Below are 27,556 nucleotides of genomic sequence, written 5' to 3'. Positions count from 1 at the left end.
AAATGTCTTGATTTCTAGAGTTAAAAGAGTTAATTGCAAGTACAAAACAGTGTATGAAAAAACAAAATGACAAAAGTAATCCAGTCCACAAGAATTTAATTTCAATATGAAAGGTTGGAGACCGATGAGATTCTTAAATTCGACCTTTACAAGCAATGGCACAGTTCTTCAAAAATATTCACCCGATATTTCACACACTTTAGAACACCAAAGTTCTTATCAAAACTCTTGCATTGTATTAAAATGCTTAATAAAATGTATACACATATGACGCTCACAATCACAGTATAAGTGCTTCACAGCTCGGTATTTTTGTGCTGGTCGTAGTGTCTGTACAGCCAGGCCTTCAGTAGCGGGAGGTTCTTGTCCATCCAGCGAATGTTCTCTTCAATGTTCTCCAGGGCTTGCTGAATGCATCTCAATTCTGCTCCGGTCTCAGCCCGCAAGGAACTGAAGAAACTACGAATCTGATGAAGCAGAGAAACACATCATGCAATGAAGTGTTCTGATTACAGGATAAGATGGGTTTTTGGTCTAGGCCAACTGATGAAAGCTCCTAATTATTTGTTGCCCTTATTATTTGTATAAAAACCCTAATACCTACCTCAGCTAGCATCTCTCTGGTGGAATACTGGTTGGTCACTCCCACTACCATGTGCGCTATAGACGGTGAGCCAAGATCAAACCTATAAACAAATATTCAAACTCATTAAAGGGCTCAGAATATACCACAATTGTGTGTCTTTTTAAATCAGTATCTTACTTCTTAATCAGGGAGTCCCAGTTCGCTTTTAAAAATTCCCATGCGTGTTTGTAGGCCTTAGGATTTATACTGACTGAAGTCACAACATATGGCAGATCCTGAGTCTTCATCACCTCTCCCGCCAAACTCTGCTCCATCATCCTGAAACAAATAAAGGATGACATGAATGATTATTCTCATTTTACTAAACTGCTGTTTATCTGAATGCCTCACCAGTTTAGCTTGTGATCGAGAGGGCTGGTTGTGAGGGCCATCTTTATCCTGCTCTTCATGGAGACGTACATGGATTCCTTGTACTTCTCAAACAGGAATTCCCAGCCATCCTCAGTCCGGGCACCAACAGAAAACACAGCCATAGTAACATCATTAGGAAGACTAGAGAACGGAAAGACAAAAAAGGACAAAAATAACCAATTTGTCCTTACTGTTTCGGTCATTAGTGGAGGAAAAAAGAAAACATGCTATTACTTCTACAGAGTGTTCATATCCTTAATAGTAAAAGTTTAGACCAAAGTGTTCATTGTTCAAAAGGAAATTTCAGAAAGGAAAGAAATGATGACCTCTCACCTCATATTCCCATCTGAGTCCCTCCACTGGTTGAAGAGCTGGGTAGCCGTGCTGACACAGGGAGGATGACCCCGCACACAGCCGAACAGGAGCAGGTAGCTGCGCAGCATCCTCTGAGACACAGAGCCATCATCAGTCCACGACTGCTGGTCTATGAGCTTCCTGAACAGCTGCAGAATATAGCCCTGGACCACAGCAAGAGAACCAGCATTAGTTACTCATCTACAGCAGGGAACAAGGCAAGGCGAGTTTATTTATACAACTCGCTTCATACAATATGGTAGTTTAATATGCTTTACATAATCACAATAAAGAATTGATAAACTTTTGAAACAAAAATCAAAATGATGATAAAAGCCCCTGTTGGTCAGTTGTTGGTCAAAGTCTTTTACACTTTTTAAACAACACATTTCCATGACTTTTTCCAGTGGTCATGATTATTTAAGAAACACATATCAAATTTGCAGTAACAGAAAGCACTTTTCTAGCCGATTAAATACTTTAGAAATGAGCATAACTAGAAAACTCTATATTCATTAAAGAAATTTTCAAGACATTTTTAAAAACTGATTTAACAGATGGAAAAGTTTGGCATCAGTAAGATAAGAAAAAAAAGTAATTAATACTTCTAATGCACTGGATTGATTAAAAGGGACAGTATAACATTTATACATTTCTTTTTATTCCAAATCAATTCTGTTTCAGCAGCACTATTGATTTCAACATTGAAATGTTTCTTAAGCACTAAATCAGCATATTAGAGTGATTTCTGAAAGATCAAGTGACACTGAAGCCTGGAGTAATGGCTTCTGAAAATACAACTTTATAATCACAGTAAAGAATTATACTATATTAAAACAAACAAATAAAAAGGTTATTTCAAACTGTAATAACATCTCAAAATATAACAGTTTTTACTGCACCACTGAACTATCTATTATTAAATGTCAAGATGCATTTTAGTTTTGTTCTCAGAATTGCACAAACTGAAAAGAAGCTGATTTCTGAAATCTGAATCCTGAATGAATGAATCTAAAAGCTAGGAGGTCAAAAATACAGTAAATGATCCCTGACTGACCTTCATCTGGTTCTCCAGCTCCTCCATGTGTCTCTTCTCCAACAGTTTGTACAGAGGCACAAGCTCACTGAAGCCCTGTGTCACTGGCATAATCTCAGTTTCCTTGCTTAGGTACAGGGTCAGGTCTAAAGCCTTATCCAGTGGAAGCTTACCAACACTGTCCATGACACAGAGAGGGAGGATGATTTTAAAGCTTGCCAACACTTTTACTGTATGATCTGCAGTACTTTAAATTGATTTGTTTGACTCATCTGAGACATTTTCATCCTACTGACCAATAAGAGCACATACTGTATGCAGATGAATGAGGCTGGAAGGCGTTGTTGATGAGGCTGGCCCGATCATTGCTGCTGAGCACTGTGTGATTGTGTTTGAGCAGAGAGATGAGGTCATCCCAGCCAGAACCCTCATAGTGCACAATGTAATATCCACTCATGTCCATATTAAACTTGATCCAGTCCACCTCCTCCGGCAGATACAGAAAATCTATGATGACATATACACCAGATCTGTTAGAAATCAGTGCTACAGTGTTCTATGGATGATCTTTCAGTCTTTGTGTCATTTAGAGATGCCTAAACACTGACATTTTAAAAACTTTAAAACAAATGAATGTAAATTATTATCAAAACAATATATTATATAATATTAGTTAAAAATATTAGCACAAAATTAGTAATATTATTAAAAAATTATATTATAAACAAATACCTGTTTTGGTCTTAAGTAGAAAGCGGTGCACTGTGATTGAGCCGCTGGTAATGTAAGTCAACGGAACGTGCCACAGGAAGCTGTACGATCAAGAATTTACAACCAAGTGTAAAAAAAAAAGAGAATATCAATATCAAAGTCAATAAATCTTATTAAAGCCCCATGTACACAAAGAAGGACTTGCTGTGATAAAGCAAATGGAATTTATTCATTTTCAGCAAGAGTTCATGATCACTGGCAATGTGTCTCCTGTGAGATACTGGTGTTGAACATCTGCATGGCAGAGACATTTGTTACTGTGAGTGAGTTTACTTTGTAAATGTTTTGTATCTGTGCACATACAAGGATATCATTCTAAAGAAATGATGTGTGGAAAACGGTGTCAAAAATTGAGTGACTTGAATCCATACATTAATAATAATTTATCTTGTTCAAGATATGTATCATTCACTGCTGCCCCACTGTTTTAGCTGCAAGAAAACAATCATCTTATTTTGACTGCAATACATCTCAGTTATGACAGCATTTTAACCCTCTGGTGTTTTTTGCATGCTATGGACGCAGACTTAAGTTTGGTCTCTTTTTTAAGAAGACTCTTGACCAATTAATGCTGAAGTGAGAAATGTTTAAAAAGTGAAACAAAAAGTTTATTATTATGAAAAGTGCACAGAAATACTATTTTAAAATGTTATATCAAATATATATTTTCCAAAACATGTTTTACTCTGAAACTGTAAGAGTTGTGTTCCAAATTTGAGGTTGACATTTCCAAAATAAATAAAGAGCTTTCAGTAACTTTTTTTTATATGCACAGCACCAAATATTTCTACTAGAGGAAATTAGCTTCCCAATAATTTCGGTAAATGCGGTCATTTTTACCACAAAAAATACATGTGACTATTTTTTTCAGTATCGTTTAACCTTTTCAAATCATGTCCATGATTTAAAATTTTTTTGGTGTGTGTAAATGACTGTACAACACCAGAGGGTTAAAAGTGTAAAAAGGTCCATTATCAACAGTGTAGCAAGAAGCACAGCAAGTCTTTTTGAAAACAAGCAGCTTTCATGTGGAAAATTTGCTTAACCAACTATGGTTGCATAGAATGATGACTGGTGACTGGATTTCACCTGGGAAACTTAACAGGTAAATGTAAATGCAATTAATGAATTACAAGAAAGCCCACACAATTTACTGCAGAGTTCTATGCATCTGCATCACACATGTCATTTGTACTTACATTGGTCAGACTTTCCCACAGGTTACTATTGACCGTATTCTGGTAACTGTAGCGTTTTAGGTATCACAATGCCCAGTTTAAACGCATCTGGGGTCAGAAACTCTCTCAGCATGTTCAGAATACAAGCCCCCTAAAATGACATTAACAATAGATAAATGGTTTTTAAAAGCTTTTGAAAGAGTATAACAAGAAAAAACATCTTGCACAGGAAAAAATTCAAAAGATTTATTAGCACCTTGTCATAGGAAACATCATCAAACATTTGCCGTATCTGAGCAGGGTTCTCCACTGGTGTGGACACTGGGTGAGAGGAGCTCAAGGAGTCTACCGCCATGGCCTCAAAACACTTCTCCAGGAAATAATCCTCCTGTGGCACAAAAAAGATTTGTCTTCATATTAGCACAGATCTTCATCCAAATCATGCAGAGTGCTTTTAAAATGCTGTTTATGGAAATAAAGGTATATAAAGGCAACTTACAACTTGCAGTTCAGGATTGGTGATGTTGACAGACACAAACTCCATGAACTTGGCAAAACCTTCATTCAGCCACAGATCATTCCACCACTGCATGGTCACCAGGTTTCCAAACCACTGACAAGAACATACAAAGAAAAAACAATTCATTAATTAACCACAGCAACATGTAAAATAATTACTAGAATACATCTCATAATGCTGTGTTATTCTGATCTTACTGCTGGTATTCTGATCCATAACAAATCGAAGGAATCCCTCTTAAATCTCAAAATATTAGCTGCTGTTTGAAGTAAGAAAAGCTTAATCAAATATCTTCAAGCAAAATTGTGGCTGTTGTTTGTATTTTGTGAAGTTCTGGGACACTACTGTTGAATCTTCGGGCCTAGTGTGCCTTGGTCATTAAACAATGCCACCAAAAGCCTCTAACCACACCACCGAGGATTATGTTACCATGGCTCAAGTGCGTGAGTTATTGGATCAGCAGAAGGACTTCTATAGAACTTTGCTTGAACAGCAAGAAAAAAAATTCAAATCTTGTGTACAGATCATAGTTGACTCTTCTAATAAGAGGATTGATGATCTGTCAAAGCAAGTTTATGAATTCAAGGTGAGTCTGGAAATGACTCAAAAAGAATTTGATGACTTTAAAATCTCTTGTGGCACCTGGTCAAAGATCTGCAGAGAAACCAGGTCAGATCTGGACACAATCTGTAAAAGTTTCAATTCTATCACAGAGAAGGCTGACTATCTGGAGGGCCAGTCAAGACGGAATAATATTGTTGTGGACGGCATTAAAGAGTCTGTGAGAGAAAAAGTGTCTGATTCTGAAGATAAAAGTGAGAAAATTATTCAGTGAAAAGTTACAGTTGGATCACTTGAAAATAGAGCTTGACTGGGCTCATAGAACTGGGAAGCCAGCGACACCTTCAGAAAAGCCCAGACCTATTGTGGTCAGATTTCTGCGGCTTAAGGACAAACTGGCTGTTCTGGATAAAGCAAAGAACTTGAAGGGCTCAGGCATTTTCATCAATGAGGACTTCTCTGAAACCGTCCGTCAAAGAAGGAAAGATCTACTCCCTGCAATGAAGGCGGCTCGAGAGAGAGGTGACATTGCATATGTGAGATATGACAAACTTATTATCCATCCACCAACTCAAAATCCTCCTCAACAAAGGAGGACCAACAGTTAGAGTAAATAAGTAAATATACACTCTATGGACTACTATAATACATCTGATTCTAATTTCAATATTTTTGATTCCTCTTTAATTGATTCTTATAATTTTGATGTTGACCCAGATTTACATTTTTTTTTCATCGTTTGATACCACAAACCTTTGCAGATTTTATGATGAAACTCAGTGACTTATATGTTTCCATGCCTTCTAATATATTCTCCACTTTCCACTTGAATATAAGAAGTCTTCCTTGTAACTATGACAAATTTATTCATTATTTATCTTTACTTAAACATAATTTCTCTGTTATTGCTTTATCTGAAACATGGCTTACAGAAGAATCTAGAAAAATATTTAAATTATCAAATTACAATTCAGTTCATTATGTAAGAGAAAATAGATCGGGAGGTGGAGTATCTTTATTTTTTTTTAGACAACTATGAATTTAAAGTTAGGGATGATTTATCACTGAATTCAGTAGAATCTGTTTTTGTGGAGCTCTCTGGTGTTTTTGGTGGAAAAAACGTCATAGTTGGTGTCATATATCATTCACCAGATTCTGTTGTCAAAGATTTTAATGAATGTCTATCCAGTTCTCTTGATCTGATTAACAAGGAGGATAAACTGTGTTACATCTTAGGTGATTTAATATAAATCTTTTAAAAAATAATCCAGATACATTTACTGCAGATTTTCTGTTATTTTTTTCCTCTTATTCATAAACCTACTCGAGTAAAGGAGAATTTAGCAACTTTGATTGATAACATCTTAACAAATAATTTGAGTGAAGGAATGAAATCTGGAGTCTTGTATGTGGATTTGTCTGATCATTTCCCTATATTCCAATTTTCATCAATCAAGTTTAATACAACCAAACAAAAAAAGAAAAAGATGCTTAAAAGAATTATGAGCAAGCTAAATGTTTCTAAATTTAAAGATATGCTTGCCAGTACTTCATGGAATGATCTTTACAAAGAAAAAAATGCTCATTTTGCATATCAAAATTTTATGAAAATTATTAGCGGTAGTTTCAGTGAATATTTTCCAATTATTAGCTCTACTAGGAAATATAGTCAGGCCTTTAGTAAGCCTTGGTTTACAGTTGACTTGTTGAAGCTCCTGAGGAAAAAGAATAAATTGTACAAAAAATATATTTCAAATCCTACACCCCTTACCCGTGGTGCTTATACATCTTGTAGAAATAAATATACTTATTACATTAGATCTTCAAAAAAGAAATGTTTCTGTGAGAAATTTAAGAGGTGTTCAAATGATACTAAAACCACATGGAAAGTTATAAATCAGTTGCTGCATAGAGATAAGTCTCATTCAGAATTACCTTCAGTTTTTTATGAAGGTGATAATTCTTTTAATAACTCATTTGATATAGCTCAAAAATGTAATAATTTTTTTGTTAACATTGGACATGAATTAGCCAGTAAAATTCCTGCTTGTAATGGTAATCCAATAGATTATATTATAAGGAATTATCCTTCTGTTTCTTTTTTTCAGCCTCCTGATGTTCAAGAAATAAGTGATATTATTGATGAAATGAAAACATCTTCAACTGGCCATGATAACATTTCTTCATTCCTTGTCAAACAGATCAAGCAGTTTATTTTGCAGCCACTGGTTTTCATTTTTTCACTTTCTCTGAAAACAGGGGTTGTACCAGAGGATTTAAAGGTTGCCAAAGTTATTCCTCTATTTAAAGCAGATGACCCTTGTTGCTTCAATAATTATAGACCCATATCCATATTGCCTTGTTTTTCAAAAATATTAGAAAAGGTTATATATAAAAAGATCTTATTCCATCTTGATTCTAATTTAATTCTTTATAAACATCAGTATGGCTTCAGGAAAAGTCATTCCACATCTATGGCCTTGCTTTATTTGATTGATAAAGTTTCCTCTGCATTAGAAAATAATGAATTTACCTGTAGTATATTCGTCGACTTCTCAAAAGCTTTTGATACAGTCAACCATCATATTCTATTGACAAAATTGCAAAAATATGGTTTTCATGATGTTACGCTTGAATGGTTAAAAAATTATATTTTAAACAGACAACAGTTTCTTTTTTATTAATGGATGCTATTCCAACAAAGCCAGACTACTTTGTGGGGTCCCTCAGGGGTCCATTCTTGGACCATTATTATTTCTTATTTATATTAATGATTTATCAAATGTGTCAAATATTCTTTTCCCAATAATGTTTGCAGATGACACAACTTTATTTTATTATCATTCAAATTTTTATTTTCTGATTAAAAAATGTAAATACTGGCTTAACTGCATATGCTACATGGTTCAGATTAAATAAGTTATCGCTGAATACAAAAAAATCTAATTATATAATTTTTAGTGGAAAAAAATCATATTCTAAGAACCTCTCAAAAGTCAAAATGGAGACTGTGGAGATATCCCTAGTCTCAACAACAAGATTCCTTGGAATTTTTGTTGATGAGAACTTGAATTGGAAAACACAAATTGACTGGGTTAGCAAGAAAATAAAAAAATATATTGGTATAATTAGGAGGATTAGCAATCTCATTACTACAAATTGTCTTCTTACATTCTATTACAGTTTAATTTATCCATATATTTCATATTGTAATATAGTTTGGGCAAGCACTTTTCCTTCTACAGTTCATAGAATTTTGGTTCTTCAGAAACGTTTTGTCAGAATTGCAACCCGATCTGAGTCACATTCTTCATCTGTGCCTCTATTTCAGAATCTTCAGATACTTACTGTGTATGATATTAATATCACTCAAATATGTGTTTTTATTTATAAGGTACATTTTAATTATGAAAATATCCCAGAGCACTTTAAGACTTATTTTAAATTTAACTCACAGGTTCACTCTTATTCAACTCGTCAATCCTTAGATCTTCATCTTCCAAAGTTTGATGAAGAGGGGGATTTAGGGGTACCAAATTATGGAACAGTTTTTCCCACTTAGCAATAAACTCCTCCTCATTAAAATGTTATAAAAGATATTTAAAAGCCCATTTAACTGCTGTTCTAAATTTTTAATATAGATATTATTCAATTTTTGTGTTATGATCATATTTTTTTTGTTTATTTTTTCATTACTGTATTCGTCATTAAAATTTGTTGATGTTATGTGTACATATGTGTACATGTATGTGCATGTGTGTTTTGTGTGTGTGTTATGGATATATGTATCTCACTAGTTTGTTGTTACTTTTATGTAGTAAAATGTTTTTATTTTCTATGTTTTTTGTTTTGATTTTATTGTAATTATGTCTATAGGTGGAGGCGTTAAATAAGCCCAGTTGGGTTTTTTTTGCTTCTTCCTGCACATCATTAAACTGATAATATTTGTCTTATTTTTGTTCATATATTTTATTTTATTTTTATATTTTATATATTTATTTTATTTATATTTTGGTAAGACCCCAATTCTCCATCGCTCCAGACTGGAAGTCTGGGATGGCAGCAAGATCTGCAGTGCAGATCATATAAATAGTGAACTGAGAAATCTGCCTTTTGCACTTTAAGAAGTAGATGAATTGTCTAAGTAGAACTAACCCTGTTTAGGTAGAGGGTACGGAATGTCAAAGTAGTCATCATAGAAGTCAAGCAGTTTCACTGCAGCATCCAGAGCAAACTCTGCCTGGTCGATCTTCTCTGGCACAGCATACACTGAAATCTGAATTCACATCAAAAAGATACATTTATGGAGCATCACAAAAAGTAGTAATTGATGGAAGTGGTATCTTATAGTACATAAAGGCTTGATTTGGATCATCTTCTAACCTGGACTCCATGCTGACTTGTTTTGCTGATGGACAGAAAGTCAGAGACAATGAAGGCCACCAGGTATGTGCTCATCTTGACACTCACATCAAACTGGTCCTCAAACAGGCTCTCTGGCAGCTCTAATGTTCTCAGCTGGAGTGAAGAAAAAAAAAAAAAGAGTAGACTCAACAGAAGAATCATAATCTCCAACAGCAGATTAATAGTTCATACACTTTTTGATTTATTCAGGTTTTAGTCAGAAAACAGCAGGATTGATCAATGGAGGTTATCTGGATATTATAAGAACACCTTTGGCATGTTTGAAAGGGAAATATGCTTTGCTTCTCTGCGAATCCGCACGGAAAAGTTGGCTTTGAAGGCAGGTTCATCAAAACAGGGAAAAGCTGCCCTGGCACTAGTCGGCTCAAACTGTGTGGAAGCCACAAACCTGAGAATGTGATTGGCACAACATCAGATAATTACTTCTAAAAAAATTATAAATAACTTTCAGAGCCACTCAGAGAGATACTGGCTGTGCTTACATAAGGGTTCTCACCTGAGGTCTCCCTTGCTGGTGCGATATGTGCTTTTGTAAAATCCATGAAAGCTCTCAGAGAGGCTGGCGGCAAACTCCAGTTGAATCGAATATACATGGCCCCTCTTCAACAGTGCATGCTCAGATATGAGTGCAATCTGCTGGAAGTATGGGTACTGCAGCACCTTTAGTGCCTGTAGCTGACCTATGTCTGAATCTAGCAACCTTGCATTGGAGATATGAAGATCCTTGCTGTGCAGTATGATATTCTTGGTGTTTTCGTGGACCTCAATTTGGATCCGCACCATTCCAGTAAAGTCTAAACTTGTGAGGTTGGGATGGATAAGGAGATAGTAATGAAGAGGAGATACTGTGTCTGGAAGTCTCATTTTATTCCATGGGAATGGTTCTCCATTAGTTGATGTGGGGAATGAAGTGGTCTCTAGAGTGACTGCAGCCCAGAGGTGAATGGGCAAAACTATGAGATTCACAAGCAGAGCAAAGCTAGTCATGGCTGCATAGTACTACACTGTAAGGGAAGAGGAGGAAAAATGTATTATAAGCTCCGATAATACAACACAAGCTCATAAGCTCAATATGGGCTTGATTACTTTGAACAAGCTCTGTTTTCGCCTTTGTTTAAAAATAATTAAGTGAGAAAGTTTATAATAATGCACTTATATACACTACATATGCCCTCTTGTAGAAATCACATTTCTTCGAAACGGCTCTTTCGGACAATCGTTTACATCACGACGTAGTCATATTCTGTTTAAAAATGCCAGTAAAAACAGCCTCTTCTTGCATAGAAATTGTGTTACGTTCACAACTTCTCGCCACATAAAACTCTCTTGTGGAATGAATGAATGATGCATTTATATAGCGCTTTATTGTGTATTGTTGTACACCCAAAGCACTTTACACTCATTTGGGGTGTCTCTCCTCAACCACCACCAGTGTGCAGCATCCACTTGAATGATGCGACGGCAGCCACAGGACAACGGCGCCAGTGCGCTCACCACACACCAGCTACAGGTGGAGAGGAGAGAGAAACAGAGCCAATCAAGTGGTTGGGGATTATTAGGAGGCCATGATTGACAAAGGCCAAGGGGGCAATTTGGCCAGGACACCGGGGTTACACCCCTAGTCTTTACGAGAAGTGCCATGGGATTTTTAATCACCACAGAGAGTCAGGACCTTGGTTTAACGTCTCATCCGAAAGACGGTGCTTGTTGAAAGTATAGTGTCCCCATCACTATACTGAGACATTAGGACCCACACAGACCACAGGGTGAGCACCCCCTGCTGGCCTCACTCACACCTCTTCCAACAGCAACCTAGTTTTTCCAGGAGGTCTCCAATCCAGGTACTGACCAGGCTCAACCCTGCTTAGCTTCAGTGGGCAACCGGTCTTGGTTGCCCACTGGTGATATGGCTGTGGCTTAATATGGATGTAACTGTTAGGAACAAGTCAAATAAAGGTGTAAGGATGAAAGAACCTGAGATACTTTGATCTCCTGAGAAACAGACAATACAAACATACACGGGCATCTTCGAGACACCCCACAGAGTGGAGGAGCAGGAGACCTCCTCCCCTTCTGGCCATTTGTTTCATTTTAAATCCCTTCACCCATTCTTCCTTCTACTCAGTCTGCTCAAAATGATTACATGAAAATGTCAATGCAAGTGAACTAACATTCATGTCTAGTATCATTGGAAATGTCTCAGTGCAACTGGTACAATGGTCTCAGTCTTACAAAAGTAGATTAGAAGATAATACAGATCCGAAGAGTCAAGAGATATCTTGATTACTGTGATGGGAGTGCCCTTTCCTAGGGTCCTCCATGTAAATTACCCTTTATTCCCTTTGAGTTGTAAAACCACCCAGGCTTGGGACCTGAGTTAATGCAAATTCCAATAGTTAGTTTCTGTCTTCATCTCGGGGGATGTTTGTCTTGGTCTGAGGTATTTAAAGGATTGCAGCAAAAGGATCAGGGCGATTCTGTAGCCAGAAAGCCCGTAGTGTGTTTGTATGTCTCTTCACTTCATACTATGTATTTTCTAAGGTCAGGTATGCATATTTTACTTTTAGATTCATCTTTGAGAATTTGATGTTTTGTATTGATATGATTTGATGTGTTTCAATTGGATATGTAATTGGCAGAATACATATTTACCTGACTGATAATAAATTGTTACATTTGATTTTATTCTGTTTTACTCTGAAATTATTGACTCTAGTAGATTACGTTGAATCCTTGTTAGCGACATGAGCACCCGAATGAACAAGTTAATATAAACTAAAGAGTTTAACCAGAGTAATCAAATGTCAGAAGAATAGGCCTACTAATTAGAAACATTCCAACCTAAATTCGAGGTCATACTAAAATGGAGTCAGATTAAATAATAATACAATGGAGTCAGATTAAATGATAAAATGGAGTCAGATTTGAGTTTAACCTAAATTGAATAACTCTGTGCGCTGAAAGACAGAACACGCAGGAAACCTTCATCCAGCACCGGATACCTTCCTTGGGCCGAGTGCGTGGACCTTACAAAGGTTTAATTTATATTCTTTCTTTATTTGACGATTTTGGTAATGTCTTGTCGTATGAACGCTTCATGACTGTCCATAACTTTCCTATTCATCTCAAAGAATATAATAATGTTCTTGGAGCTATTCCCACAGGTTTAATGCATCTGGTCAAGGGCCATGTACTATACACCCACAAAGATATAAAGGAGTCGGCTTTGTGGCTGGGTGGCATTGGCATTTTTGACAAGAAATGTAATAAAAAAACAAGTTTTTGCCAGATATTTCAGAAAAGAGACCGCATTGTTCATCGAGGTAAATCCCACCGGGCTGCTTTAATTAATAATATAGATCGGAGAAGAGCATGGTTGTTGCTTCATAAATACTTTCTTTCTAATAAGACCAAAGAAGTCCACTTTAAAATACTGCATAAAAGATATCCTGTAAACTCATCTGTTTCCAAATATGTTGATATTCCTAGTACCTGCACATTTTGTGGCAACAAAGATGAAACCTTAATACAGTTATTCTATTCTTGTGAATTTGTTCAGAAGTTTTGTGTTGATTTGTATTCCCATTTAAACAAACCTCCTATCTCTGCACAATATTTTAGCTTGAAAGATACTATTTGTTATTACTCTGACTTGTTATTACTCTAACAGCTCTAAAGAGTATATTAAACTTTTTTATTTTGTTCGGCAAATTTTTCATCCATAAGCAAAAAATGTATAGGCTCAATTCCTACTCTTTCACATTTTCTGATTGAGGTTGACTCGCTGCTCACATCTTTTTGTCTGACTAGCAATAAAAAAATGTATTAGGTTTTTGGATTTTATTATAAGTTTAGATATCTTTCCTTCATTGTTCTTTTATTTTTATTATTATTATATTTTTTCCTTTATTGTAAGCTACATACCCCCTTATTGTGTTTTATTTCTCCTCTTTTCTTACTTCTATCTTCTTTTATTTGTTAGTGTTCTCTTGAAGGTGATTGTATATTTTCATCCATTTTATTGAATAATAATAATAAAATCCCAGTATTTTGCACTTTTGCTGATCGATTATGTATAATAATAAGAGTCTTTATTGTAATTTCACGTGTCTGTATGTTGCGCATATGACTCGGCTCATGAAAACATGATTTATAGAAAAAAACGCTTTTTGATAAAACGTTTTAATATTATCTAAAAACAAGATCAGATTTAAACGAAAGGGCACGGCGAATGCGTTGGACTCTTAGCACTTGTAGTTGGAAATAATCTTTTGATCAAAATCGCGGTAAATTAAATGAAAATTCTACATTCGGTTATGCACAACACCAACGTCTTTACTCTGATGAGAACCGAAGGTGCAGCGCTAAAACAAACGTCATCTGTACGTATTGTCACGTGCTGCAGTATAAAGTTCAAGTTTATTTTATATAACAGAATACTTACGACTACGAACTACGCTTTTCAGTTAAAATCCTCGATGTGTTCAAACATGAATCCAGGTTTGGTTCAGTTGAGCATTCAAATCAATGAATGTGAAAGTGAAAATACAATTCTTGTTTGCATCATGGGAAGTTGCTTTTTAAATTAAAGGCGCTGCTCTAACCGATTAGCTGTAGGACAATTTAAATATAAATTTAAGGTTACACTAAAAGAAATACAATCAGTATGTAAAGGTACATTTAAAGTGAAGTAACCATGAAGACGAGTGTTGCCAGATCCTCCCCCACAGTTCCCCAGTCTGTGGAAGTGAACCTGAACCTTTAAAAACCACCAGGAAGGCTGTATTGTATACTGTAATATTGTAATTGAATGAATGAATGAATGAATGAATGAATAAACATAACTCAAGGGAAATTCTGTTTTGGTTATATATATATATATATATATATATGTGTGTGTGTGTGTATGTTGATAGTTGTCATTGGTTGTGTAGTCCTATACATTTTTGGACACATTGTAATTACAAACATGAAAAGCTGCAGAATAAGACAAAGTATTTAAATTTCTTTCAGTGTTGGTGGAAAATATGACTTTTTGTATCGATCATAACATGTGACAGTCATGCTTATAAACTCAGTGCATTCATGTAGATGTATGACTCGAACCTATAGTCAACCCAGAGATAAAGTCCGACATTTCACTGAAATCATTAATGAGTAAACTTTATGGTTTAGTTGAATCTCTCTTATCAGGAATAGGAATTTTGGTGAGCAGTTCAATGACAGAACACTGACCTTCATCCATATGATCTTGACACTTAAGATTTTTTCACACCCTCCTACTCCCCACTTTCAGCATAGGCTATATTAGAGGAGGACAGGGCTGGTTGGACACATTCAGGAGGAGCACTGAGATCTTTGACAAACTAACATTATGCTTAAGGAGGTGTTGTTGGCTGTCCTTACAGGAGCAGTGGCTTTGACTATAGGCATTCTGCTGGGACACTTTGCCATTGACAAGGGCAGTTCGGTGCCAGACTGGGTCCGAGATGCATCTCGTGATGTGGACGAAAGTATCATTGAGAAATTCCTTGCTGAACTGGATACCAATCAACTTAAAGAGAACCTCAGGTGAAGTATTTCTATGGAGGCATGCACACGAGTATGTGAATTAAAGACTATTTGTAGAACCTCATTTGGTATGAGGTTGTTTGATCCAGCTGAACAGAGAATTTACTTGGTCTCCTTTATCCAAAGGGAGCTGACTAAGGTTCCCCACATGGCCACCACCCCTGGAGATGAAGCCACCGTAGATTTTATGCTGAAGAGATGGCAGGACCCCAACACAGGCTTGGACAGTGCATGGAGGGAAGACTACAAGGTGTATCTGTCATTCCCAAACAAAACAAGCCCCAACAAAGTCTCTGTTGGTAAGATAGGATATCTAGTCACATGGTTTCAAAACAGCTCTGTGGACTTCTAGTTTGTGAAATTTAGCTGATTTGCTTTTAGCACGCTGAATGCAGTCAAAAACTGATATTATACAAAATGTTAAATTATATATAAAAAAATTAAGAATGAAAAACTGTTTCATTTAGTTGATCCAGCAAACACAGTGCAGTTTACGGCAAGAGAGAGAGAGAAGGTATACAAACCAGACCAGGAGGACCCGGAGGTGGTCCAGCCATTCGCGGCATATTCCCCCGCAGGAAACATCAAGGTGTCCTTTACAACCTACTTCACAGTTCATGCATGCTTATGTATTATTCTTCTAATAAATATTGTTTATAGTTTAACTTCGATCAAAAGTAAGAGAAGGGACATTTTTAATGAAACTAAAGATTTCAGTGTTGTTTTTGTGATAATAATAATATATGATTCTAGAGCACAAAATCTGTATATTAGACGATCAATAATATCCTGCGACACTGAATACTCAAACAATTGCTGCTGAAAATTCAGCTTTTGCCATCACATGAAAGATAAAACAGTAATTTAAATTGGAATAATATTTCATAATGTTACATATAGTTTAATCAAATAAACATACCTTTGGTGAGAATAAGACCTTTTTCAAAAACATAACAAATCTTACTGACACCACACTTATAAATGTTTATAAAAAAATATTTGATATTAGATTAATAATGGCTTGTCCTCATTTCTAATATCAGTTTTTCCATTTTTTTTTAAAACGCCTTCTGTGATGGAGGTGTTATCACAACAGAAAATCTGTTATCTTATGACATTGTAACAGGCATAATTTATGACATAACTGAGCAAGAGATGAAAACGAATATCTTTATCACACTTGATTGTTCTAGAAAGAAAACGGAGCGTGTGATGACCTTTGGCGCTATCAGATCATATGACACCATTGTAAACTCATCTACTGATAGCTATTTGTTTTTTCTTTCACTAATGTTTCATGATTGACTTTATAAAAAAGGGTTCATTGTTAGCATATCTTGCTATCACTAACTTCATCATATGCTGATAAAATTATAAAGATAAAATAATAAAGGTATTATAAAAGTGATATTTATCCCTGAATCAAATTGTGATATAGTCCAATATAGTGACTCAATTGTTTTATATGCAGGGAAAACTTGTCTATGCAAACCAAGGTAAAATGAGTGACTATGAGCTGTTAAACAGAACGCTGGATCTGAGGGGAACCATCGCCATCACCAGATACGGAGGAGAAGGGAGATCTAAAAAAGTGAGAAAACACTAGTCAAAACCTTTCAAGAATTTATCAAGATAAGTATAATTCAGAATAAGCTTTTAGTTCAGATCTCTGACTAGATCTAGTTAGTATACTAGTTGTATTACTTTGAATGTGTAAAAACTGTTTTACTCTCCTGTGGCATGAATATAACAGGCTATAAATGCAGCCAAGTTTGGAATCGTTGGGGTGCTGGTCTATACTGAGCCGTATGACATAAACGATGGCCTGGTGTCAGAAAGTGAAACCTACCCTCACTCCTGGTATCTCCCACCTTCTGGTGTCGAGCGAGGCTCATACAACATTGACTTTGGAGACTTGTTAACACCTTACTTAGCTGCAAAGGGTAAATGGGTTGTTTGACATAGAAACACATAAGGTAAATGACATATGGTATGACATATGTAAATGTTTTCATTTGTAGATGATACCTACAGAATACCAAAAGAAGACATAACAGGTATTCCACCAATTCCAGCACAGCCAATAGGGTTTGAGGATGCTGAAAGATTAATCTGGTAAGTGTAACTGTTTTAATATACCTTTTCTTTCTTGAGTTACTTACTTTTTAGAATGTTTCCATCTAATTCGTGACTGAATTATGTGACAGTGAGCTCGATGGGGACGATGCCCCTGATCAATGGCAAGGCTCCCTTAACTGCACATACAAACTTGGTGGGCCAGGGTTCAAAGCTACATCTACCTTCAACAACAGGTAACTGCTGGGTATTTGTGCCCAGTCTTCTAATGTCTGAACAAGTGTGGTTGTAAGTTGAAAGGCTGATCAGAATTAAAAGAATGTTTTGTCTGTCAGCAATGTGCACTTGGACATTTATAACACAGAGAGGCTGGAATATTCAGCAAATGTTATGGGAATAATCCGAGGCAGTGTGGAGCCAGGTATGTTGGATTTGTCATAACGTTAACAAGCAAAAATACAAGTTGTCCTAATATAAACAGCCTTAGTGAAGCAATTGTTATTGTTACATTTTGTTAGATATTACCATATACATATCTGTCTACCATATATGTGTGTGTGTTATTCAGACAGGTACGTGATTTATGGGAACCACAGGGATAGCTGGGTGCATGGAGCCATTGACCCCAGCAGCGGCACAGCAGTGATGCTGGAGATCACCAGAGTGCTGGGGAAGATACTGAAGGAAGGTCAGTCCTAACGACATCCACAGAAAAACTGCTTTCGCCATTAGATGTGACTGTAGGGCTGGTTGTAATAACCCAAATTAAGTCATATGCTATGACACTAGGAGTATTATGGAACATTGTGTTCTTAAAACTGAGCGCTGGGTGGCAATATAACAATGCATCAAATTCTAGTCTGTCATAATCTGAAAGAATATCAAAAATCCAATCATATTCAGTTGTATCTCTCCACCTGAAAGGGAAATGGCGACCTCGGAGGTCTATTATCTTTGGCAGCTGGGGAGCTGAAGAATTTGGTCTTATTGGATCTGCAGAATACACAGAGGTTTGTTGACAAACACATCAGTAGCATTACTAAAAAAAAAATGGAATTGGAACATTAAACACTGTAGAGGTATCAAAAGAAACCTTTGTTCTCAGGAGTATTTCAGTAAGCTGAGTGAACGAACTGTGGCGTACATCAACGTGGACATCTCAGTGTTTGGTACCACCTGATGCTTTTTAACTTTTCACCAGAATATGATTTCCATCATGTTTTCTACTTGCTGAAATGTTGTCTGTCCACCACAGCTAATGCGACTCTCAGGGCTTCTGCTTCTCCAGCAGCACAGAGTGTGATATTCACAGCCTCCAAACAGGTGAGGAACAAATCCTCTATCTGTTACCGGATCTGAGATGTGACTTTCATAATGCTTTGATGAGTCATGTGCTTTCAGGTAAAGGCACCTGGAACAACCACAACAGTCTATGAGAACTGGAAGCAATATTCCAACAGAACCAGTCCGAATTATGGGCTCATTCCAAAGTATGCTCGCAATATACCTGGTTTGACGTTATATTTTAATATAAGGTGATTATGCTCAATACTGTTCGTTGTATTTTCAGTGTGGGCTTCTTGACAGGAGCAGGTAGTGATTATGCAGCTTTTATGCACTACCTTGGAATAACGTCTATGGACATTTCCTATTTTTATGACCGGGTATGTGGTCAGCAGCGCTGATGCAATCAAGCACTTACCATTAAAAAAAGTTGGTTAATATTAAGAACACATACTCCATCCCTTTGCAGAGCAAAACAAAAGCGCGGATCTACCCAGCCTACCACACGGCTTATGACACCTTTGACTACGCATCTAAATACATTGATCCAGGTGAACTGAACACTGAACTACTCAAATGAGACAACACTATAATCCCTCTTTTAATATGTTTGCCTGTTCTATTTTAAATTCAAATGACTTTCCATTTTGCAGGTTTCACAAGTCACCAGGCAGTAGCCAGGACAGCAGGGAACGTGCTGCTGCGATTGGCTGACAGTCTTCTGCTGCCTTTCAATTGCAGCGACTACGCAGAAAGTCTTGAGCAGTACCTCAGTCAGGCGGTAACAGCCTTTGAGGAAAAACTTGCGGCTAAAGGAATCTCTATGGGTGAGCTAACAAGATTTTCCAGACTGCTCTGGATGAGGGAAATGTTAATAAGAATACCTGAAGTGAATTTTGCCAACCTAAATGTTTGTACAAGTTGAGAGAGATGGAAGTACATACTAAATGTCAAAGTGGCAATGAGAATAAGCACTTTTTCATATCCCAGAATCTTTGAAGAAAGCTGTGCAGTTATTCCGTGACAAAGCCACCAAACTAGACCGTTTGATCAGGGATTCAGATCTTGCAAAACAAACGTAAGTTATTACTGTAGAGCCTGACATATGAAAATAATTGTCAGAAAAAAAAGAAAAAAGATTATTTTGAAATGCTTAGTTTTATATTCGAAGCTCTAGTTTTAATTGTTGTGTGCAAAACATAATGTCCTGTAATATACAAACATTCTTCAAAGTCCTGATCTTATTTCATATTCACTTTTTAACATGATTTTTCAAAAAAATATAAAAAGGCCTTTTACTTGCTAAAAAGTAGAAGCTATTAAAACAGATGCAACAAGGCATGTAGAATAGTGTACAAAAGGTATTTTAGCAAAGTTAGCTTATGTTGGTAATTTACATGCCTGAGATATGTGTATCAGATATTATACAGTAAGTATTAGAGGGTTAAAGTGATGTAAAAAACGGCTACAGTGGTGTAATAATGGAAGAAACAAAACTTCTGTCTTTGCAACAGACCTCTAAAGGTTCGCCAAATGAATGACCAGCTCATGCTGCTGGACAGGGCTTTCCTTGACCCGTTGGCATTCCCAGAACAATATGGTTTCAGGTATGAAGCAGCATTATTAAAATATCCTGCTACGAATGACCAATCCCTTATGAATATTAATCAGCACCCCGTTAACCACTCTCCATTTGTTCATGCCATGTCACACCTGTTTGCAATCACTTGTAATGCTGTCTGGCACCACACAGGCATGTGATATGGGCGTCGAGGTCATCAAGCGTGCCCACCTTCCCCGGCCTAGCAGACGCAGTAGAGAAGGCTGAGAGCACGGGGCTGAAGGAAGACTGGGATCGGGCTCACAAACACATATCCATCGTCACACAGGCCATCGCAGGAGCTGCACACACACTGGATGATGTGATTTAATGCACAAAGGAAGAAATATTTTACTGTTTTCGCCAAATTAAATTCTTGAAATGAATATTTCTGCTAACAGCCAGAGGGAGTATCAAAGTTGAAATCATGTACAAATGTAAAAAAATAACTAAATTATTGTTATGACTACCATTCCCAGCATATTCCTAGCGCATGAAAGAAAAACCTGAAAAATCATTTTGACAAGAGGTTTATAGTAAATATATATTTTGTCTGAAATAAAGACGGAAAGTGCCTTGTGTATTAAAGTGATGGTTCACACATAAATGGGAATTTTGTCATCTTTTACTCACCCTTAGTTCATCTGTATGGTTTTCTTCTGTGAAACGCGAAAGAACATTTTTAACAGTTTTTTTTTTTTACTGTTTTTATCCATACACTGAAAGTCAATACACTGAAAGTCAAAGTCAACAAATTCACACTATTTACATTTTTTGGTGCATGATTCCTTCAACCCTAGTGAAAAATAAATATGCTAAAATGTATTTTGAAATAAATGTATTTCATGCTAAGTACAGTATACAACACATTTACACACTTAATAAAAATAATTTTAGTATACTAAACTTGTATACCTAAAGTCTGCTAAAACCACAACTAATTTTGTGCTTAATACACTTTAATTACAAAGTACAAATAAAATAAATGAAATAAATGTATCCTTATGTACCCTAGCCAACATCTAAAGTGGAACATCATCAAAACCTTTCATCAAAGTTGTCCTAAAACCAAAACGTGTTCTTGTCTTAGGACAACTTTGATGAACTTTTTTGCTCCACTATAAATGTAGACTACTGTATTTTAAATATATTACTTTTAACTAGGGATGTTAGGGGGGAGATAAAAAGAAACAGACAGAATATGCTCTTTTCAGGCATGATTTATTGAAAACACACCAATTTTTGATAATTTTGAAATATTGATATTCTACAAACCTGTATTTATCTTTAACAAGAGCAGTTCTCACTTCTGGGTATTAGTAAAATGAACAATACATTCGGTCACTGTGGCATTGTTCTTGAGTGCTAGGAAAGCATTAACAACTATATAATCAAACCCTTTTAATGTGTCTATCTTTTAAAAGTTTATAATACAAGGCAAAACCCACCACCAGTCTACACTACATTGAGAACACAGAGTGTGTGAAAGTGGGAGGAGCCAGAGAGAGGAGGTGTGTGTGTTTGTGTGTGTGTGTGTCATAGAGACAGAGAGAGAAAGAGACTGAGATAGAGTGAGAGAAAGAGCAGTTAGGGACCAACAAAACATATAAAACACACTTATTTTCATCTAACATGGAAAAAGGTTAAGGCACATGATAGTTACAAACACATTTGCTACCAAGTTGTACACATACTGAGTTTTGATGCTTTGAATTAGTGATATCTACAATGGTAGGTTTCTCTTGAATCCATTTCAACATCCATTTTTCTATAAATATACAATCTGATGCAAATTGACACTCTGGGAACCTCTTGTACTACACGGTACCAAATTCCTTTGGTTGTTTTCTGAAAAAAAGGCAGTCAGGAACAGACAGTCAAATATTAATAATGAACCTACACAAGGCTAAAGATCTCGATGTGAATGTACACAACAATTCTCGTTTAAAAATGAAATCATTACACTGTTATTTCGTTATTAGGAATCTCTGTTAAAACACTATGGAAAAAAACTTGCTATAGAGTTAGATATAGAGTCACATGACAGAAATCAGATGATAAAGCAGGTGTGAGCTGCATACTTCACATTATGAGGAAACTGTATGGAATAAAAACTTCGTACTTCATATGTCAGTGTTTGCCCATATTTGTATATGTATAACAAAGGATTTCTTCACACTGACAGCGGAACATTTGAGTGTCCACAACGTAATATCGAAATTACAATTACATAAAACTAAATGAATGAAAACTACAAATTTGCCATGCTTCTTCAGGAGATGCATTTTTGATGTAAAGGTATTCTGGCTTAGATGCGAGCTGAAATGAAAGGAAGTATCTATCCCTGCTTCCTCTTCTGAAATTAAATCTGTTTTTTTTTTTTTTTTTTTTTTTTTTTTTTTAAGTCAGATCATTTTGAACATGCTTTCCAATTGAAAAAGGATCACTGAAAAGAAATGCTTCCATTTAACAAAACAAGATGTAAAAAGTATAAAATATAAATAAACAATGACTCTACAGCCTTTGCTACACATTTAACTAAAGCAATGATCTGTTTATTATATTATTAATAATTTTTATACAAACATGGCCATGCTTTATGTATGGAATACTGAATGTGCTCTGAACAAACTGTTATGGATTCACACTATCAATGTTATAAAAATGATTGTGACCTTTTTGCGCCCTCTTTTTTTATATTTGTAACCTAATATACACTTTTATAAAACAACAAAAATAGAAAATGCTTTGAAAATCTACTTTTATGACAACAGGAGCAAATGAATCCTCCTACTATCCCTCATACCACAATCTACATATTAACAAATTGATATTTTTTCCCTCATTACCCCATAACCAAAGCAATAGCTGGTAAGTGCCAGTGTTACCCAGCATGCCTCTGAAGCTTGACATGTCAAAAGGAATATGGGATCAGCAGACCAAATCCAGCTGAAAGCATAGCAGCTCTCCTCCTCTCCTCTCAGCTCCGCTATGAGCAGATGTCATTGTGCGGGGTAAATCCCTGCTTTTGAACAACAGTTCTCAGTGAGAAGAAACAAACACAGTGATAACATGTCTTTAAAGTTGCTTTATAAAGCCAGCACACAGAAATTGCAAAAGCGTGCAGTTCAATATAGATCCCCCCAGACTTTTTTATGTGCCCCCACACCACTATAATGAACATCAACAACAAAACAAACAAACAAAAAAAAAACATTATTTTTCATCCTTTCACAAGTGTCTTCAACTCCTTTAGAAAGCCCAAACTTTCATTAAAATGATAAAAAAAATAAAAATACAATTCACTGCACTTCTGGCGAAAACAAATCCACAAAACAAACAGTGATCAGGCAGAAACATACAACGAAAATAATATAGGCAAAAATTATATATTTTTTTGTTTTGACATAAAAATAGTTTTTTCTTATTTCCTTTTACCCCTCAATCCAATTCTTTCCAATACACGTCCACGTCCACGACAGCACTTCCTGTAACTCAAATCGATCCATCATTCCGGCTCCATGAAAACAAATCCTCACCTCTGGAGACACTACGTCCAGTGGGAATGTACATATGAGAAGAGGCATTTTCTCACTTGCTGAGAAATCTCAAAATATTGGCTGTTGAATGAACAGTGGCTGCTCTTTTAGGCAAAAGTCTTCAGATGAGTCCACATCACGGTGAGCTCTGCGGTTAATGGCAGTGGTGACTTGTGAAATCCTTGTGTGGTAAGATGTGGCGCTGTTGCTAGCTAAGCCTGTGCGGAGACATCAGATGACATTACCAGACTTAACACGTGTTCTAATGAGAGAGATTTCAATTATGTTCACAAACAAAGACATGATACAGTTCTAAACATGTACAAGATAATGTCTGCCAAATGAAAGTGAGCATGTTAACTGAATGATGGATGTTTGTTAGGATGTTGAAACAAAATGACATGTTTTTTCTATATAATTTACCAGATTAAAACAATTTAGCCAAACTTAAAAGCGAATACGATATTATGTCTTCAACCAAATTTGTTTTCATGAATGACAAACTAATAAGGTCCTCTGAACATAATCTAATAATTCTGTTTTGATATGAGTAGAATTCAACTGATGATGCTTTTCTGCCAGAAAGATACAGTATGGGATGAAAAAAGCAGGGATGATGAGCAGATATTTGGCAAGCATGAGAATAAAAAAATAGACGATGGTGATACAAACCCAGAGAAGTCAGCACTGCCTACGAGAACATGTAGCTTGATCATTTTAGTCCACTTTCCACAGAAAATAAGTCAAAACTGTTCAAAGGTTTGGGGTGGGGATTTATTTAATTTTAGCAAATATTCAGCAAGGATGCATTAAATTGATCAAAAATGTCAATAAGATTTATAATACTGCAAATGTTTTCTATTCACCAAATAATGCTGAAAAAATGTACCATGGTAACAGAAAACTGTTTTCAACATTGATAAGAATAAGAAATGTTTCTTGAGCACCAAATCGGCAAATGATTTCTGAAGGATCATGTGACACTGAAGACTGGAGTGATGTCTGCTGAAAATGTAGCTTTGCCCATCACAGCATTTCAAATATATTTTAAATGATTTTAAGTTGTAATAGTATTTTAAAACCCTACTTTAAAAAAACAATAAAAAACCCACCAAAAGTTTGAAGAGTAGTGTACATGCACTTAATTATGCTGAACTTCTTAAGAAATATGTCTGATCCTATCTTCACATCTATTCTGATTCACAAAAATCAGATGTTAGAAAATGATATAGATCTGAACATGCACTCATCAGATTAGTGTCTGATTCAGACGATGCACTTCTCTGGGTTAGACCGAGCAAAAGATAACAAAGGGTGGGTGTTATTTCATAAACAGGACGGGTGAGAACAAATCCACTCCTATAAACATCCAAATCAAACACATAAAACCTACCATGCATGCATTTAGACCCAGGAGTCAACAGGCTGAGGTTTAACATCACAAGCATCCACCAGACTGACAGTTGGCCTGTTGCTCCTGATATAGTGTTTCCTATTTGTGTCATTCTGCAGCAAAACCAACAGTTTAAACACACAGAGAAAGGCCAGAGTTAGTCTTCACAACGGGGGAAGCTCAAGGGGAAAATTAACAGTTTGAAATAATAGAAGAGAGAAGTCATTGAAGTGAATGCATGCAAGATCCATTTCGAAAACAACACACCATTGTTTAGCATGATATTTAGGTACAAAAGCGTGTTGTGCCAACAGAGACCCCTAGAGGGAGCAACTTCATTGTGTTAAGACAGAAAACGAACCCTTAATGTCTGCCAAATATTGTGGCAATAGAAAAGAATGAATCTGTTTGTTCGGTTGATGTTCTGACAGTCGCCGCGATAGAAATCTGAATTTGTCATGACATCTATTAAAGCGTCTGGAAAGCCTAACAAAGAAATACGGCAGGCAGCTGTTGAGATACAAAGCCCTGTCACAATGATGAGACAGACTACAGATGGTACAGAAATGTAGTCGTCAATAATGCAGCGCATCCATGAACACGCTCATCTACGAGCACAGTGTGGTCTCTCTCCAATGCAGACGCAGAAAAGTGAATCACTCTCACGCTGGGCTCTGATAACACTCGTAATATGAGATGACTCCATAGAAAGTCAAGAGGGAGTAAGAGAACTCAATCTACTGCTGCAGAGGCACTTGATATGCAAGTCGACCTCTCCTACAGATGCCAGTCAGAGCGGGAAAACAGCAGCACCAGGCAGACTCCTAATCATCTCTACATTAATGACTTTAAAAATCACAAAGCTGATGTTTAATTATCTATTTAAGCACAACATGGGGCTAACAACAGGCTGTATGAGAAGAAACCAAGTTTAAATATACTTAATATGGACAGATATGAGTACCTTAAACATACAGATGGTACTCTGAAAGTCTGGTATAGTAACAGATTACATGTAATCTGGATTACGTTAAATTAATGGTAAAATTAAGCAGTAGTAATTAGATTCAGTTACATTTTAAAATACTTGCAGTCAGACTACAGTTACTTTTTTTTAATCTTAGATGAAATTTTATTTCTTGTATTTTACAAGGCAACATAATATTTCAACAATACCTGCTGTTTTTAACTGCCATCATACTGGGGTCATCATACAGTATTGCCATGTCCACTTATTATAAGCGACTTTAGGATCTTTTTCCATTAAGCTCCTTATAAATATGGGCAGTCATGAGTCACGTTACCAATGCATGAAAACCACTTTGGTTTGTTTTGGTTGAAGCAAATTGCTTTTTTTGTCTTAGATTGCTTATTGTTCTACTTGCTTATTGTTCATTCCACTAATTAGACAACTCACCACTTCACCGTGGCTCCAACACAAAATCACTGTTAATATATAATTTCTGCTGCAAAACTGCAGTGTTGGTGCCTGAAGCAGCTAATGAGACAGTGAGGATATTACCCACTACCACAGACAGTACTGTCACGCAGTGTGCCTTCTCAGATTAGACAGATGTAGAAACATGTCTCGCTTCTGACACTTCTGCTCTGACCTTTAACGGCTCCCGCTCCTGCAGATCTGATGAACCGTCGCTGCTCTTGTACTTGGAGTCTTTGTCTCTCTGGTCAATCGTCGAATAGCCGTCTAATGAGAGGGAAAGAAAGCGGAAAAGCTCTGTTATCATGGTCGGTGTGTCAGAACCCTCAGCATGGCTCTTCAAACAAGCAGCGAACAGATCTCTCAACCTTCAGCTGGGAGCATCCCGTACGTGCTGCGTGCACAGATGTTCTCGTGATGTGTGTGATTACTGTGCGGGTTTTGTGTTTGTGTGCATGAGGGCCGTGTGTATGAGCCATTCCCCACAGGCACCGCATTTCATCACTTCCTTCTACCCACTCAAGAAGCACCCCATCCTCAGACTCTGTCCAATTATTGTCAGTCAGGCTTGGAGAGGATGCTGCTTCAGTGGAGAAGATCAGAGAGACGGCACCATAATGAAGAGGTGGTACTCTGTAGCGAAAAAGCAACTGTGCTCTGTTCAAATTTTCACTGGCCCAAACACAACAAATACAACAACACTACAAACATCTAATTAAAAGAGGGGTATTGCAGACAGCAGTTAAAATTGTATTACTTTAAAAACTTATCACAACATTGCTTGGAAGGAACTTTAGGGGGAATGGAATTATA

At 36.4% G+C, this 27,556-nt stretch overlaps 3 protein-coding genes and 1 long non-coding RNA gene across 17 annotated transcripts in view; 1 reads left to right on the top strand and 3 right to left on the bottom strand.

The window, feature by feature from the left end:
• Nucleotides 1-92: 92 nt before the first annotated feature.
• On the bottom strand, nucleotides 93-14,564 carry LOC132140512 (endoplasmic reticulum aminopeptidase 1-like). Its single transcript, XM_059549284.1, is given in 17 exon segments — nucleotides 93-467; nucleotides 605-686; nucleotides 764-904; nucleotides 977-1,138; nucleotides 1,331-1,515; nucleotides 2,409-2,565; nucleotides 2,684-2,894; nucleotides 4,339-4,421; nucleotides 4,423-4,487; nucleotides 4,593-4,724; nucleotides 4,836-4,949; nucleotides 9,428-9,486; nucleotides 9,573-9,693; nucleotides 9,801-9,935; nucleotides 10,092-10,230; nucleotides 10,339-10,846; nucleotides 14,287-14,564. Coding segments are annotated over 16 exon segments (2,448 nt in total). The 5' UTR covers nucleotides 10,830-10,846; nucleotides 14,287-14,564; the 3' UTR covers nucleotides 93-296.
• Nucleotides 11,769-12,319, bottom strand: LOC132140445 (uncharacterized). Its single transcript, XR_009433811.1, has 2 exons — nucleotides 12,215-12,319; nucleotides 11,769-12,157 (listed from the first exon to the last, which is right to left on the bottom strand). It is a non-coding gene; the product is annotated as an uncharacterized LOC132140445 (long non-coding RNA).
• Nucleotides 14,565-15,124: 560 nt separating the features above from the next.
• On the top strand, nucleotides 15,125-20,972 carry naaladl1 (N-acetylated alpha-linked acidic dipeptidase like 1). The gene is made up of 19 exons (XM_059549220.1): nucleotides 15,125-15,413; nucleotides 15,540-15,712; nucleotides 15,881-16,002; nucleotides 16,885-17,004; nucleotides 17,167-17,356; nucleotides 17,435-17,528; nucleotides 17,621-17,725; nucleotides 17,825-17,910; nucleotides 18,058-18,177; nucleotides 18,414-18,499; nucleotides 18,595-18,658; nucleotides 18,745-18,812; nucleotides 18,891-18,979; nucleotides 19,060-19,153; nucleotides 19,243-19,324; nucleotides 19,427-19,600; nucleotides 19,764-19,851; nucleotides 20,288-20,380; nucleotides 20,527-20,972. Exons 1-19 carry the CDS (start codon nucleotides 15,217-15,219, stop codon nucleotides 20,702-20,704), a joined length of 2,223 nt encoding a protein of 740 aa, XP_059405203.1. The 5' UTR covers nucleotides 15,125-15,216; the 3' UTR covers nucleotides 20,705-20,972.
• A 1,673-nt stretch (nucleotides 20,973-22,645) lies between these two features.
• Nucleotides 22,646-27,556, bottom strand: part of LOC132141408 (splicing regulator ARVCF-like) — a 116,353-nt gene continuing 111,442 nt past the window's right edge. For 12 of the 14 annotated variants that reach the window (XM_059550880.1, XM_059550882.1, XM_059550881.1 and 9 more), the window contains 3 exons: nucleotides 26,919-27,010; nucleotides 25,306-25,418; nucleotides 22,646-24,130 (listed from right to left, as the gene is read on the bottom strand). In XM_059550880.1, coding sequence (XP_059406863.1) covers nucleotides 25,317-25,418; nucleotides 26,919-27,010 — 194 coding nt within the window. In that variant the 3' untranslated portion in view covers nucleotides 22,646-24,130; nucleotides 25,306-25,316. The remainder of the gene's footprint in view (nucleotides 24,131-25,305; nucleotides 25,419-26,918; nucleotides 27,011-27,556) is intronic. The other 2 variants (XM_059550884.1, XM_059550888.1) reach the window with 1 other exon arrangement.

The sequence above is a fragment of the Carassius carassius genome, chromosome 5, assembly GCF_963082965.1.
Source record: "Carassius carassius chromosome 5, fCarCar2.1, whole genome shotgun sequence".
Taxonomy (NCBI): domain Eukaryota; kingdom Metazoa; phylum Chordata; class Actinopteri; order Cypriniformes; family Cyprinidae; genus Carassius; species Carassius carassius.
Note: the sequence above shows the minus strand (reverse complement) of the source record. Positions and strands in the feature narration are given on the sequence as shown.